The 13393-nt window shown below is 44.8% G+C and overlaps 1 protein-coding gene across 3 annotated transcripts in view; it reads right to left on the reverse strand.

Annotated features, from left to right (window-relative positions):
• DCC (DCC netrin 1 receptor) overlaps positions 1 to 13393 on the reverse strand; it is a 947660-nt gene that overhangs the window by 8510 nt on the left and 925757 nt on the right. For all 3 annotated transcript variants that reach the window (XM_083702567.1, XM_083702566.1, XM_083702568.1), the window contains exon 27: positions 6855 to 7067. In XM_083702567.1, the coding sequence (XP_083558693.1) occupies positions 6855 to 7067 (213 nt within the window). The remainder of the gene's footprint in view (positions 1 to 6854; positions 7068 to 13393) is intronic.

A 13393-nucleotide genomic window follows, 5' to 3' on the forward strand; every position in this document is an offset into this window, starting at 1 on the left:
CCTCAGTCTGCCCTTGGACTGCCAGCTTCCTCCTTAGTTTCAAGTGTTGCCTTTGTAAGACTCAGTAGAGAGGAAGATGGGGGGCAAAACTAAAATTACTTGACTCTGCCCATTATTGACTGTAGCTCTATCAACTGTTGGTCTCCCTGCTTTTCACCCTTCCAGGCCAATTGGACACAACTACCACTTCTCCTTTAACAATTCAACACAGCTCCCCCCCCCCCAAAAAATGTCCACCTCCCCAAAATAGGGTGATGAAATGGGGTGGGCCATTCATATTCTGCTCTAGTTTGCAGTGGAAATATTTCTAAACATCTGGTTTTATAGATATATATTTGGCTATACTTAAGAAGTGTAATCCAACACCAACAACAGGCTACAGAGAGAATGTTTAAAAATGCATTTTGATTTTCTTTTCTTTAGAACTGATTTTTCCCCCTTTTCAAAAACCCAAACATTAATTTTAATCAAATGTTAAAGCACAGGGTGAGCGAGGCTTGCATTGCTAAATGCTGAAGAATATTCAAAGCAAAGCTCTCCCAAATTAGAGTGTCACGTTGAACTTTGCCACTTATAAATATCTTTCTGCTAGGAAGCATTAGACAAAAAGAGAGCCAGATATTTTCTGCATGCCTGAATCTCTTTGATAATCCAAGTTTAGCTGAAATGAAAAAGGGAAAGCTAAGAAAGAAAGTTAAATAAATTCTTCAAAAGATAACAATCAGACCCTATCTTCACTGTAATAAATGAGTTCCTCAATAACTAGTTTTGCTGAACTTCCCAGAATCTCAAAGAAAGAACAGGCGATATAGCCATCCACAGAAGATAACGGGTGTGTGTTTTAAAATAATATGATCCAAGAGGGGAAAGAGTAAAGGGAAGAAAATGATTTTAGGCACAACTGCTTGAAGGCATTTTGATACTCTCAGTTGCTCCTCTATATGGTGTGAGATAGGGAAGGGAAAATCTGCCATTTTCAGGTTCTTTCAGTTTCTCATTTTATTCAGTCTTATGTTTAGTGCTTCATACCTTCCACATCAGTTTGAGATTATTTTTTTTAAGTCCTTAAAAGTGGAAAGGGGTCAAACCATCGCAAGAGGTCTTGAAGTTTTGGAGCTTGGAAAGTTACAAGGGAATGGTCTTGGTGATGGGGTACACATTTTTATTCTTATTTATTTATGATTGTTACTTTGCCAAAAACAAACAAACAAACAAACAAACAAATAAAAAAACCCCAGCTTTTAAAATCTTTCAAAACATAAAATCAACAATAAACTAAAAACAGATTAAAGGGTACGTCCACATTCTACACAACTGAGTAGGCATGTCTAAACTAAAATGTTTTTAAAGGTAAAGGTAAAGGGACCCCTGACCATTAGGTCCAGTCATGACCGACTCTGGGGTTGCGGCGCTCATCTCGCTTTACTGGCCGAGGGAGCCGGCGTACAGCTTCCAGGTCATGTGGCCAGCATGACTAAGCCACTTCTGGCAAACCAGAGCAGCACACGGAAACGCCATTTACCTTCCCGCCGGAGCAGTACCTATTTATCTACTTGCACTTTGACGGGCTTTTGAACTGCTAGGTTGGCAGGAGCAGGGACCGAGCAACGGGAGCTCACTCTGTCATGGGGATTCGAACCACCGACCTTCTGATCAGCAAGTCCTAGGCTCTGTGGTTTAACCCACAGCACCACCCGCGTCCCTAAAATGTTTTTAGTAGGTGCCAAAAAGAGGATAGTGAAGGCACCTGCCTCACATCAATAGGCAGGGAGTTCCAGAGTGTAAGTGATCGAAGTAGTCGAGAGTGCATGCACTGAGTAAGATGATCTTGCAGGTAAACTATGGAATCTGTGGACCAGTTGCAGAATAGGACTTTTTAGAGACAGCACCTGTATGCTGAGCAGCCAGTAACTGCATGTGTATTCAGGACTTAAAAGTAAATAAATAAATAGCATAGGAGGCACAGCTGACACAAGTCTTTCAAAGCTTATGCTAATTTCTTTCATTTCAGTTTGTTCTTCACATTTGCACAGCAATGCTAATTAAAATTATTGCCAAATAAATTACAGGACTTCTGCTCTCTCTCCTGGAACAAGCCAGTCATTCAAAATCCATTAGGCCTGGCACACAAACTATATAGCAGAATAAAGTTCGCTAATATATGCCTGGCACATGGAATATTTGCACCTGTGAGCCTGCTACGGCAGGGAGGTGGTAAGGAAGGGGGATGGTGAAGTCATGTTATTCACATGTAACTCATTAATTGATGTCACTGGGCCTTAAAGAGCTGCTTCTCTGCACAAAGGCAGATGGCTCCGTTTGGGCATTGCTAATGAGAAACCAAAATGGCAATTAAGTTTCCCCTCCTCTGTCTTTGGTTTGGGATTAGCAACAGGTAGCAATTAAAGCTCAAAATTTAAAGTAAAAAAAAAAAAATCACACACAGAGGGATAAATAAAGAAGAAGCAAATGTTGGGATATCCTCTTAATCAATGTTGTAAGAGTGAGGAATAAGCAACTGGTAGTAGGGTCAGCTCAGAAGTCTGTGCTGAATCTTCATCCCTACACCAACTCTTCCTGAATTTCATTCTCTGCTACCTTCTACTCATCCTCTCTCTGCTGCCACTGATTACTGATCACCCTTCCTTTCCTTGTGGTGTAGTGGTTAAGAGCGGTAGACTCGTAATCTGGTGAACCGGGTTCGCGTCTCCACTCCTCCACATGCAGCTACTGGGTGACCTTGGGCCAGTCACACTTCTTTGAAGTCTCTCAGCCCCACTCACCTCACAGAGTGTTTGTTATGGGGGAGGAAGGGAAAGGAGAATGTTAGCCGCTTTGAGACTCCTTCAGGTAGTGATAAAGCAGGATATCAAATCCAAACTCTTCTCCTTCTCCTCCTTCCTTCCTTCCTTCCTTCCTTCCTTCCTTCCTTCCTTCCTACCAAACTTGCTCTTACTTTTGTTGCCATTGCATCGGCAGCTAGCTCTCTTTGTCCTCTCACGTTGCCTTGTTCTGAGAAAGGGCCCAAAGGGTGTGTGTGTGTGTGTGTGTCTGTCTGTCTGTCTGTTGGGGTTCTTCCTTAGAGCAAAGCATTGGAAGTGCTCTGCATTTTTACCTAAGTTCAAGCAGCGCTCCTAGGCCTTGCAGCAAGGCAGCAGAGGGACAGGTGGTCTCCCAGCCACCTCAACCTAAATACATTGTGCTCTATGGAAGGAGTGGAAAGGGATTGGCCTGCAGAAGCCTGCAGAAGCCTTGCATGTGCAGCAGGATTGCTCCCACCCATGTGAGACCAACACTAAGGCAAGAGAGAAGGAGTCCATGGAGACACCAAATTGCTCCCTCCACCAGAGGCTGCTGGATCAGCCAGGTCCATCAACGTGTTTTCACAGTGGCCAATCAGCTGCCCATGGGAAACCCGGAGGAAGCCCCAAGCAAAAGAGCACCCTCCCCTCCAGTGGTTCCCAGCAGCTGCTTTTCAGAAGTATTATTGCCTCTGGCCATGGAGACAGAACAGAGATACTATGCATACTGCCACTTGAGGCAGCTGCCTCAACCTGTCTCGTGATTGAGCTGGCCTTGACTGGTAGCCCCTGGCTCTTACACAGCCCCTGTCCTGGTTTTGTTGCTCCACACAGTTTTTTCCTCTGGCCCCACCAGGCATGTGGCCCTCAGAAGATTTCCCAGGAGGCAACATGGCCCTCTGGCTGGAAAAGGTTCCTCATGCTTGTGTTACAGTCTCACTTTCCTCGCAAGATGTGACCAAAAAGTCTCATGAGATTCCACCAGAGCCTTGCAAAACTTTGGCCAAACTGCACGGTTTTCCATCATCCAAGTGGCTCACTCAACATGCCGTGGTGGGCTAGCCCCATTCCTGGGTCTCTGCAGCTAGCTGTGCTCACTCATTGCAATCGATTAAAATGTCCAAGAAGGGTTCTTTTCTTTGGATGCAAAAACTGACTCAACAGAACGACAGCAAAACAAAATCCGGCGCATGGGAGGTTGGAACTGTAAGTAAACTGAATTCAGCTAATTATAAAATTAATCAAACAAATGGCACTTGGGTCCTAACGCATGCCAATCCAGTAGGGCATCTCAAAGTGCCAGCAAAATCTAGAAACATGAAAGAAAAATAAAAGGGGGGAGGAGCCCGGCACAGGTTGGAAAGCAAAGAGAGAGTGATGCTGATCAGCTGCTGCTGTGCAGAACCACAGCAGGAATTGACTGTAGGAAAATTTTATTTCCTCCATAGGGTTATTAAACATTTCATTAGCTCATTAGTTTGACGATATATGTCTGCCAGGTGCAAATACTGGCTAGCTTATTATTACCGGAAGGCCTCCTTGAACATATTAGCTGAAGCTTGCTTTAATAGTTCGGCAGCATTTCATATCGGTGCACAAACAAAAGAGACCTTAACAGATGTGACATTTCCCACTCCTTCCATAGCCTCGATGCCTCAAAATGGTCGTCCTTTTACAATGTTGTTTATGCATATTTTGGCATCTACAAAATATCCAGGTGCCAAACACCTGTGCTGTCATAAATCAGAGCTATATGCGCCACTTGGCAGTACGACTACGGAGCTAATATTTGATGCTATCGTCTTGATTAATGCTATGGTTTGTATTTGTAAGGTCTACCAGGTTCAGGCTCTGGCTCTCTCCAGGGAAATGATCTCTGGGATGGGTCCTTAAACTCCCATAATGCCTCTTGCTTGTTGCGATGGAGGATTGAGGGGGTTGCATGTGTGTGTGTGGAAACAAGCCTACTGTACAAAGGTATTCTACATTTGTTTCTATACTCCCATCAGCACCAGTCAGCATACTCAGTGGTAAGGGATGGTGAGAGTTGTTGTACAGCAACACCAGGAGAGTGAAAGAATCCCCATCCTTGTTTTAAACAAACACTTGTCTTTTGCTTTTGTGGCAACATTATTTTTTAAACTGAAGTTTATTGTTGTAATAATCTTATTTAAGCTGCTTTGTGAGGTCCACCTAAAAAGAGGTACAGTGGTACCTCGGGTTACATACGCTTCAGGTTACATATGCTTCAGGTTACACACTCCACTAAGCCAGAAATAGTGCTTCAGGTTAAGAACTTTGCTTCAGGATGAGAATAGAAATCAGGCTCCTGATGCTGGCATGGCGGCAGCAGGAGGCCCCACTAGCTAAAGTGGTGCTTCAGGTTAAGAACAGTTTCAGGTTAAGTACGGACCTCCGGAATGAATTAAGTACTTAACCCAAGGTACCACTGTATATAAATAAATAAATATCCCAAAGAAATAGGGCGAGCAGGGCTGAATACATCTCATCCACTGGATTCCAAGATTTATTGCAGGCATTAGTTAGGGAAAAGACAACATTGGCGGTCCCCTTGATGTGCAGGATTTTCAAACCTTCTGTTTGTTGTCAGAAGTGGATTATTTATTGATGGGCAGCAGGTGTTTGAAGTGGGGGGGGGGAAACATGGTGTGGGTTTCAACTGTTGTGTAATTCTTATCTGTCAGGGATTAAGAAAACCTGGAAGACTGAGCAGCGGGGAGTAATCCGATTCCGGACACTTCAAACGATCTCCATTGTGCAGTACATAAACTGCAAGAAAACATTGTGTGATGGCACCTTTCATTTCTTTGAGATATTCACGTCACAATTTCACAAGATCCACTTGTAGCTTGCCATTTTGAGTCCTGCTGTTTGGTTTGGCTAACAATTGATCATTCCACAGATCTATTAGCCAGTGGCAAGACAAACAGACTACAGCAGGCATGCTCTTGGCAGACAGATCTATCAAAAGCTGCCATGAGCATGGGAATTTAGAACATCTACAGTGAGGGGGGGAAGTATTTGATCCCCTGCTAAATTTGCCTTGAAATCAGCCTCGAAATCTTACTGACTTGAAGAGGATCTGCAAAGAGGAGTGGGACAAAATACCTCCTGAGATGTGTGCAAACCTGGTGGCCACCTACAAGAAACATCTGACCTCTGTAATTGCCAACAAGGGTTTTGCTACCAAGTACTACCGTAAGTCATCTTTTTGCAAAGGGATCAAATACTTATTTCACTCATTATAATGCACATCAATCTCTGACTTTTGTCTGCTGGGTTTCTGGGGGTTTTCCTGTTGTTATTCTGTCTCTCACAGCTACAACAAACCTAACGTTAAAATTATGGACTGGTCATTTCTTCGTCAGAGGGCAAACGGGCAAATTTAGCAGGGGATCAAATACTTTCCCCACTAATGTCTAGGTTAATGTATTTCTTGTCCATGTTAATGTTGCACGTTTTCAATCATATGTCCATATTATTATTATTATATTAATGTATCAAGGCAAAATGGGCGTTTCGGTAAATATTTCCTTTTAAATGCATATTTTTCTGCATGCATTTTCCTCCTAATACTGAATGAAGAACTGCATTGCAAAATCTGGACAAGTGTGCATTCTAAACAATAACTGCATTCTGATCCACATGTTAGTCCAGGGAGTGGGAATTCAGCCAGTTTGCCAATACCACTCATTAGAGAGAAGACACGATACTGTGTGTGATGTAATATTTACATGCTAAAACCTATAGCGTGTAAATCAGAGACATATTTTGTTTTGTGCTGTAAGCCTCCACACTTAGCTCCATCTCTGTACTGCACAACCACAGGGCGAAATAAGACATGCATATTTCCACTGCAGGTATAGGTCCAGGTCACTAGAGTCCTCAGTGGCCCAGAGTGCCCATCAACAACTTTGGTCCTACCTGGAGTTTGAAACTAGGACCTTCTGCAAGCAAATCAGAGGTTCTACCATGGGGTGAAGGGCCTTCGTTCTGTCGTGGACACTCTATTTTCCCCCAGAGATCACTTACCTGTTTGAGATAAAAGGGGTGTATAAGGGACTTTCGGTTCTATTGCACTCATTGGCGGAGGTAGCAAGGGGTTGGCGAAGCTGCGCAGTGGATGTGTAGGCCGGACACATGCTGTGGGAATTGTCCTGCTTGGGGCATCTTCGCTGCTGGAGTGTTCAGGCTGCGTCTGCGGTAACATGGATGTCTGCTGCAGGGCTGGTCCTTCAGTCACTGCTGCAAGAGGGAAGATGGAAGAAGATGTCACCAGCTTGAACATCAACCTGAACCGTAAGGTCATTTATAAGTAATAAGTATAAATATTGTTAATCCAGCACCACCACAACAACAATTTACTGGGTCTGTTCCTGTTCCTATATTTAAAAGGAGCTGGGCATTCTTTCTTAGGAGCGAAAGCCTTGGGATCATCATGGGTGGGGATGTGTAGCAGTTGGATAGATCTCTGAGCTTGCAGATACACCTTGCACTCCCTGCTTGAGCCATACCAGTAGAGATTGGAGAAGGTTTTCTTCCACGTTGCAGAAACAGTCCTTAGCCGCCTTAGCACTTAATAGGAAGACTATTAGGAAGACCATAAAGTGAGTGGCATATGATACCTTAACCACAAGCAAGAAAAAGGCTGTATTTGAAAATATGACTGGGGTGGAGGCGCAACCTATTATCTGGCCTTTGGTGAAAGGCAGGTCCCACCACCACATCAACAGATTTCAGCCTGGAACAAATAAGTCTTTAAAGTACATGTAAGGGGCCTTCCATGGTTCCATAGGAATGGAGTTCTCTAACCATGGGGCCACTACAAAGAAGATCCTATTCCTTTTGCCAGCCAACCCTAATTGGCCAAGCTTGTAGGCATTCACGCAGGGTCTGTGGAGCTGAGAAGAACATAAGAAGATCCCTGCTGGATCTTCAAATCAAAGGCCCATCTGGTACGGAATCCTGTTCTCACAGTGGCCAACAAGATGCCTCTGGACTTGAGTGCAAGTGTGCCCCCCCATCAGCAATTGCAAGCAACTGACATTCAGAGAAATACTTCCTGAGACAATAGATGTGGAACATAGCCATTATGGCTAGTAACCACTGGTAGCTTTATCCTCCATGAATTTGTTTAAGCATTTTTTTAAAGCTGTCTAGTTTGGTGGCCATCACCACATCTAGTGGGATCAGACTCCATAGTTTAACGATTCACTGTGAGAAGTACTTCATTTTGTCGGTCTTAAATCTTCCAACATTCAGCTTCATGGAATGTCCATAAATCCTAGTATTATAAGAAAAGGAGATAAAGTTCTCCCCCGCCCCCGATCTTAATAAATAAGCAGGATCATAGAACTTAATGAAAGCTTCTGAGAACAGAGCCAACTAATGAAGTCATTTCATACTGTGGCTACCTTTTTAAGAATATCTATTTGCCTAGCTCATATTGTTCAGGTACAATACAAATCAACAGCTTATAAGTACAAATACAGAAAATGAGATTCTGCACATGCACAGGTATATCTTACACACTTGGTTCTAATTTAGTGCCAGACACCAATTAATGCTCAAGTAGAGGAAAGTAGTTAAGCCCAGTGATGCTCTTGAGCCTTTGGGAAGGAGGAAGAGTTGACATTTTCAGCAAATCAAATATAGTGCATCTAACATTAAGTTTTGGTTCGAGGACCCGACCCCCGCGAAGTAAAATGAAGACACAGGGACACGTGATATAAGGTTAATGGGCTAGAAAAGGCCACAACTTGATTGATTACAGCAATGAAAAGGTATTGGCTTAGGCATTGGATCGCGAAACAAGTGGGTTTATTCACCAGGGGTTCATCACCTGTTGATGCTAATCCAACTATAGGCTCACCCCTGATGTCACCGAGGGTCGTGCCATGGCCTCCCGCCAAGCAGGCTTTGGACGGAATACACGACCGCCAGATTCCTTTAACGGAATACCCCTAGAAATTGAAGGCATAGGCGATGGCCACACCTAGCACTTCGACACACCACAACACATTATTCCAATGCCTAACCTACCCACCAATACCAGCAAAAAGTTGTGACGATTGCTACGAGGTAGGCGAAAAAACCAAAAAGCCTAATGGAAATTGCCAAATGGAAAAACTCCTACCAGGCCCCCCGGGCAAACGGGGCGACCAACCTAAGGTCCATAGCAAGGCCAATGACCTAAGCCCTAACTCAAAGGGAGTGGAGGGTGGGTGACTCGCACAGGATGACAAAGAGAAATGAGGCCGGGGAAAGGCTGGCACTGCAGCATAAAGGCTGCTGGACACGCCCCCCCCATGGCACCTGGTTGGACGGCCACCGGGGGGGGGGCGTGAGTGCCAGCCAGGTGAGCTGGAGGCAGGGGGCAACGCCCCCTGCTAGGAGCGGTGTTCGGGCTCCCGTCCACAACCACTCCCCTCTCTTTCAGGGAGGAGAGTCTTTGTGAGCTTTGGGGGGGGGGCAGGTCTGAAAGTTTTCTAAAAATACAATTGGTGATCTGTTTCTGAATTGAACTCAGAGCAATAAAGGGGACTCTTGGGTTGTGAACGTGATCTGTGCGGGATGCACGTTCGCAACCTGCAGTGTTCGCAACCCACAGTGACTCGTCTGTGCATAGGTAAAGGTAAAGGTACCCCTGCCCGTACGGGCCAGTCTTGACAGACTCTGGGGTTGTGCGCCCATCTCACTCAAGAGGCCAGGGGCCAGCGCTGTCCGGAGACACTTCCGGGTCACGTGGCCAGCGTGACATCGCTGCTCTGGTGAGCCAGAGCCGCACACGGAAACGCCGTTTATCTTCCCGCTGGTAAGCGGTCCCTATTTATCTACTTGCACCCGGAGGTGCTTTCGAACTGCTAGGTTGGCAGGCGCTGGGACCGAGCAGCGGGAGCGCACCCCGCCGCAGGGATTCGAACCGCCGACCTTTCAATCGGCAAGTCCTAGGCACTGAGGCTTTAACCCACAGTGCCACCTGCGTCCCATCTCGTCTGTGCATGCATGGATGCAATTCGGTGCTTCTGCGCATGGGCAACACACGATTTAGAGCTTCTGCTCATGCATGACCCCCGAAACCCAGAAGTAACCCATTCCGGTGGGTCCATCACCCGAAAAAATGCAACCTGAAGCGTCTGTAACCCGAGGTCTGACTATATTCCCATTGCTAGCATCAACCTTAGTCTATCTACTTACTCCTGTTACCGTGCACTGCTGAATTTGCACAGAGCCCAGTAATTGGCTGTCTATGCATGAATTTTTAAGGGAGGAACACACACACACACACACACACACACACACACCTGGGGACTGTACTTCTTAACTTTTCTACTGTGATTTCAGGATTTGGAAAGTAAGGAAGACAGTGACACAAATTGCTGCATACAGGATCCTTTGTGTAGAAGCCTATGGCATTATGATATCTACACCTTCTGACAAAGACTGTAGACAAAGAGGTTGCTTAATTAATTTCTATTTAAACCAAATGCCATATCCTTCCTTGAGACAGCTGCAATATTGCCAGAGCTGTTGCTTTATGCTTTATTATCCTGTATTGAGAGTCAATTTTTCTCTGATTTGAATATGCCACTTCAAACCTTCGCATTTAAATTGGGCTCTCCCATTGTCTGGAGCAGGGGTCTGCAACCTTTAAGACAAAAAGAGCCACTTGGACCCATTTCCGAAGGAAAAAAAAACTGGGAGCCGCAAAACTCGTCATTATAAAAATAACTTTTTTGTCACTTTTTATTATTATTTCTTTGTTTGACCCCTCAGAATTACTCCTCCTCATAGAAATAAACGTTAAATTAACAAGTTACCTTTTTGTGTGTGTGTGTTCTTCACTCCCCTTCAAAACAGTGACCAGCGTACATGCCCCCTTTCAATGCAGTGACCAGCTTACAATGTAGCGGGCGGGCGGGCAGGTGACGTCTGGACGGTGTGTGACTAACGCACGCACGGCCCCCATGCGACGTCACAGCCAGTATAGCGCCCACCACAGTGGGGAGTGTTGGGGCGCACAATGCGCCTCCTCCCCTCGCTAGTATCCGCCCCGGAGCCGCAGCAAAGGTGTAAAAGAGCCACATGCGGCTCCGGAGCCGCGGGTTGCAGACCCCTGGTCTGGAGTATTGCTTATAGATGAGGAATAAGAAAAGAAAAGAAAAGAAAAGAAAAGAAAAGAAAAGAGAAGAAAAACAGCCTGTGTGCTTTCAGCCCTCGATAGTAGCATGGATACCAAAATAGAGATATGAACCCAACTCACCCCTCTATCCTGGACACAAAGTCAATGGGGTGACTATTTCACATGTGATGCTATTGGCGATGCCATTAGGGCTGCACAGGATCAGTCTCAGCTGGGTAGGGACTATATCCTCCCCCAATGCAAACCCCTTATTCAAATGTGAATTTTGCCCCAGCTTTTAGTGGAACTTCACTTTGAATCCAAGAACAAAGCCATTTCTTCTTACCCCCCCCCCCAAACCTTAGCAGCTGAGAGACCATGGTGCTTGGAGATAAGAGTGTGTGCTGTACATGTATGCATGAGAAGTTTGGTGCCCCTTTTCTCAATTAAAGGAGTCCTGGTAATTAGGACCATGAAGATCCTTGCTTGACAGCTTGGAATGTTGTTTCTAGTCAGCAAGAGAGTATTGGGATACAGTGAACACTGATATGATCCAGGGCTGTCACAAGCATTCAGGACTCATGTAATGTGTGCAGAAGACAGTGACCAAGATGATCAAGGGTCTGGAAACTAAGCCTTATGAGGAACAGTTAATAATAATAATAATAATAATAATAATAATAATAAATTTGTTATTTATACCCCGCCCTCCCCAGCCAAGACCGGGCTCAGGGCGACTAACACCAGGTATAAAAACAATTGATTAAAATACAACTTAAAAGCAAGATTAAAATACAACATTAAAATGCAACCTCATTTCAGTAGAAACTCAAATCAAAATCTTTGAGGGAGTTAGGTATGTTTAGCGTAGGAAAGAGAAGACTTTGAGGAGATATGATAGTCATCTTCAAATATCTAAAGGACTGTCACATGGAAGAAGGAGCAAGCTTGTTTTCTCCTGCTCTGGAGGGCAGGATTCAACCCAATGGCTTCAAGTTACAAGGAAGGAGATTCTGATTAGACATCGGAAAGAGCTTTCTGATAGTAAGAGCTGTTTGGCAGTGGAATGGACTCCCTCAAAAGGCAGTGATCTCTCCTTCCTTGGAGATTTTTTAAGCAGAAGTTGGATGGCCATCTGTCATGGACGCTTTAGTTGAGATTCCTGCATTGCAGGTGATTAGACTTGATGGCCCTTGGGATCCCTTCCAACGCTACAATTCTCTGATTCTATCTCTCAAAGGCATGCAACAAACATCCCTGGAATGAAGCCATAATGTAAAAGTTGGAGGCAGGAGTGAAAGTGAAAGATAATCCAATAGGAAAAGGTTGTTCTACACAACATAATTTCCCTCCCTCTTCTCTAGCCACTTTGTACGCAGGCTAGTAATTACAGGCTGATTATTACAGCTCAGGGCATCCTAATGAATGTGGCCCAAACTGCTCTGCTAACATGAGGCAGCCATAACTTCAGAGGGCCACCTGGAGAGGAACGAGAGTTCAACTCAATTTTCATGTCCATTTGTTGCTTGGTTACAAGTCTGGCAAGGATGTTAAATTATTGCTCCCATGCGTTTATTCACATCAACGAGTGTTTCATTTTCCCAAAGAGCATAAAGTTAAACGCAAAGGGACTGCACCTGAAGTACCAGCACTGTGGGAAGTTGAGGGCCTGATAATGAGTAATCACATCAAATTGGTAAAAAAACACCCACTACGAGGGCTATTCATAAATGCCACACCTTTTATTACAGACAACACAAAGACACAAAACAGAATGTCATAAAAATGTCACAGTATTAACAAAATAAGTCAGAAGTGGGCTAACTGCTTTTGGCCCATTTCATAAAACATTTAAGATAAAATCTGAATGAATGAAGGAAACACTAAAACAATGGGGTTTGAGAAGGTGGTCGATGTCTCTAGATCTTGACATGCAGCTGAAAATATATCTCCAGTTGTGTGTCAGGTATTTGACCTCTCTGTGAAACCTGTACTTTCATCAGTCTGGCTACTCCCAACATCTGCCTCCATGTACATCAGGGATGGAGAACCTGCTGCTCTCCAGATGTTGTTGGACTCCAACTCTCAGCATCCCCGATCATGGTCCATACTGGATGGGGCTGATGGGAGCTGGAGTTCAACAACATCTGGAATGCCGTAAGTCCCCCAATTCCTGATATATGTAATACTAGAGGCATCTGCTAGAGCAGGCATGGCCAAACTTGGCCCTCCAGCTGTTTTGGTACTACAACTCCTACCATCCCTAGCTAAGAGGACCAGTGGTCAGGGATGATAGGAATTGTAGTCCCAAAACAGCTGGAGGGCCAAGTTTGGACATGCCTGTGCTAGAGAGAAGACCCCAATTTTGGCTGAGGAGATGTAGACTTCATGGAGGCTTTACGTATCTTGAACATTTCTGCATCATGGGAGGCTAAACCTTTCACATATG

The sequence above is a fragment of the Podarcis gaigeae genome (assembly GCF_964106915.1).
Source record: "Podarcis gaigeae genome assembly, chromosome: 11".
Classification (NCBI taxonomy): domain Eukaryota; kingdom Metazoa; phylum Chordata; class Lepidosauria; order Squamata; family Lacertidae; genus Podarcis; species Podarcis gaigeae.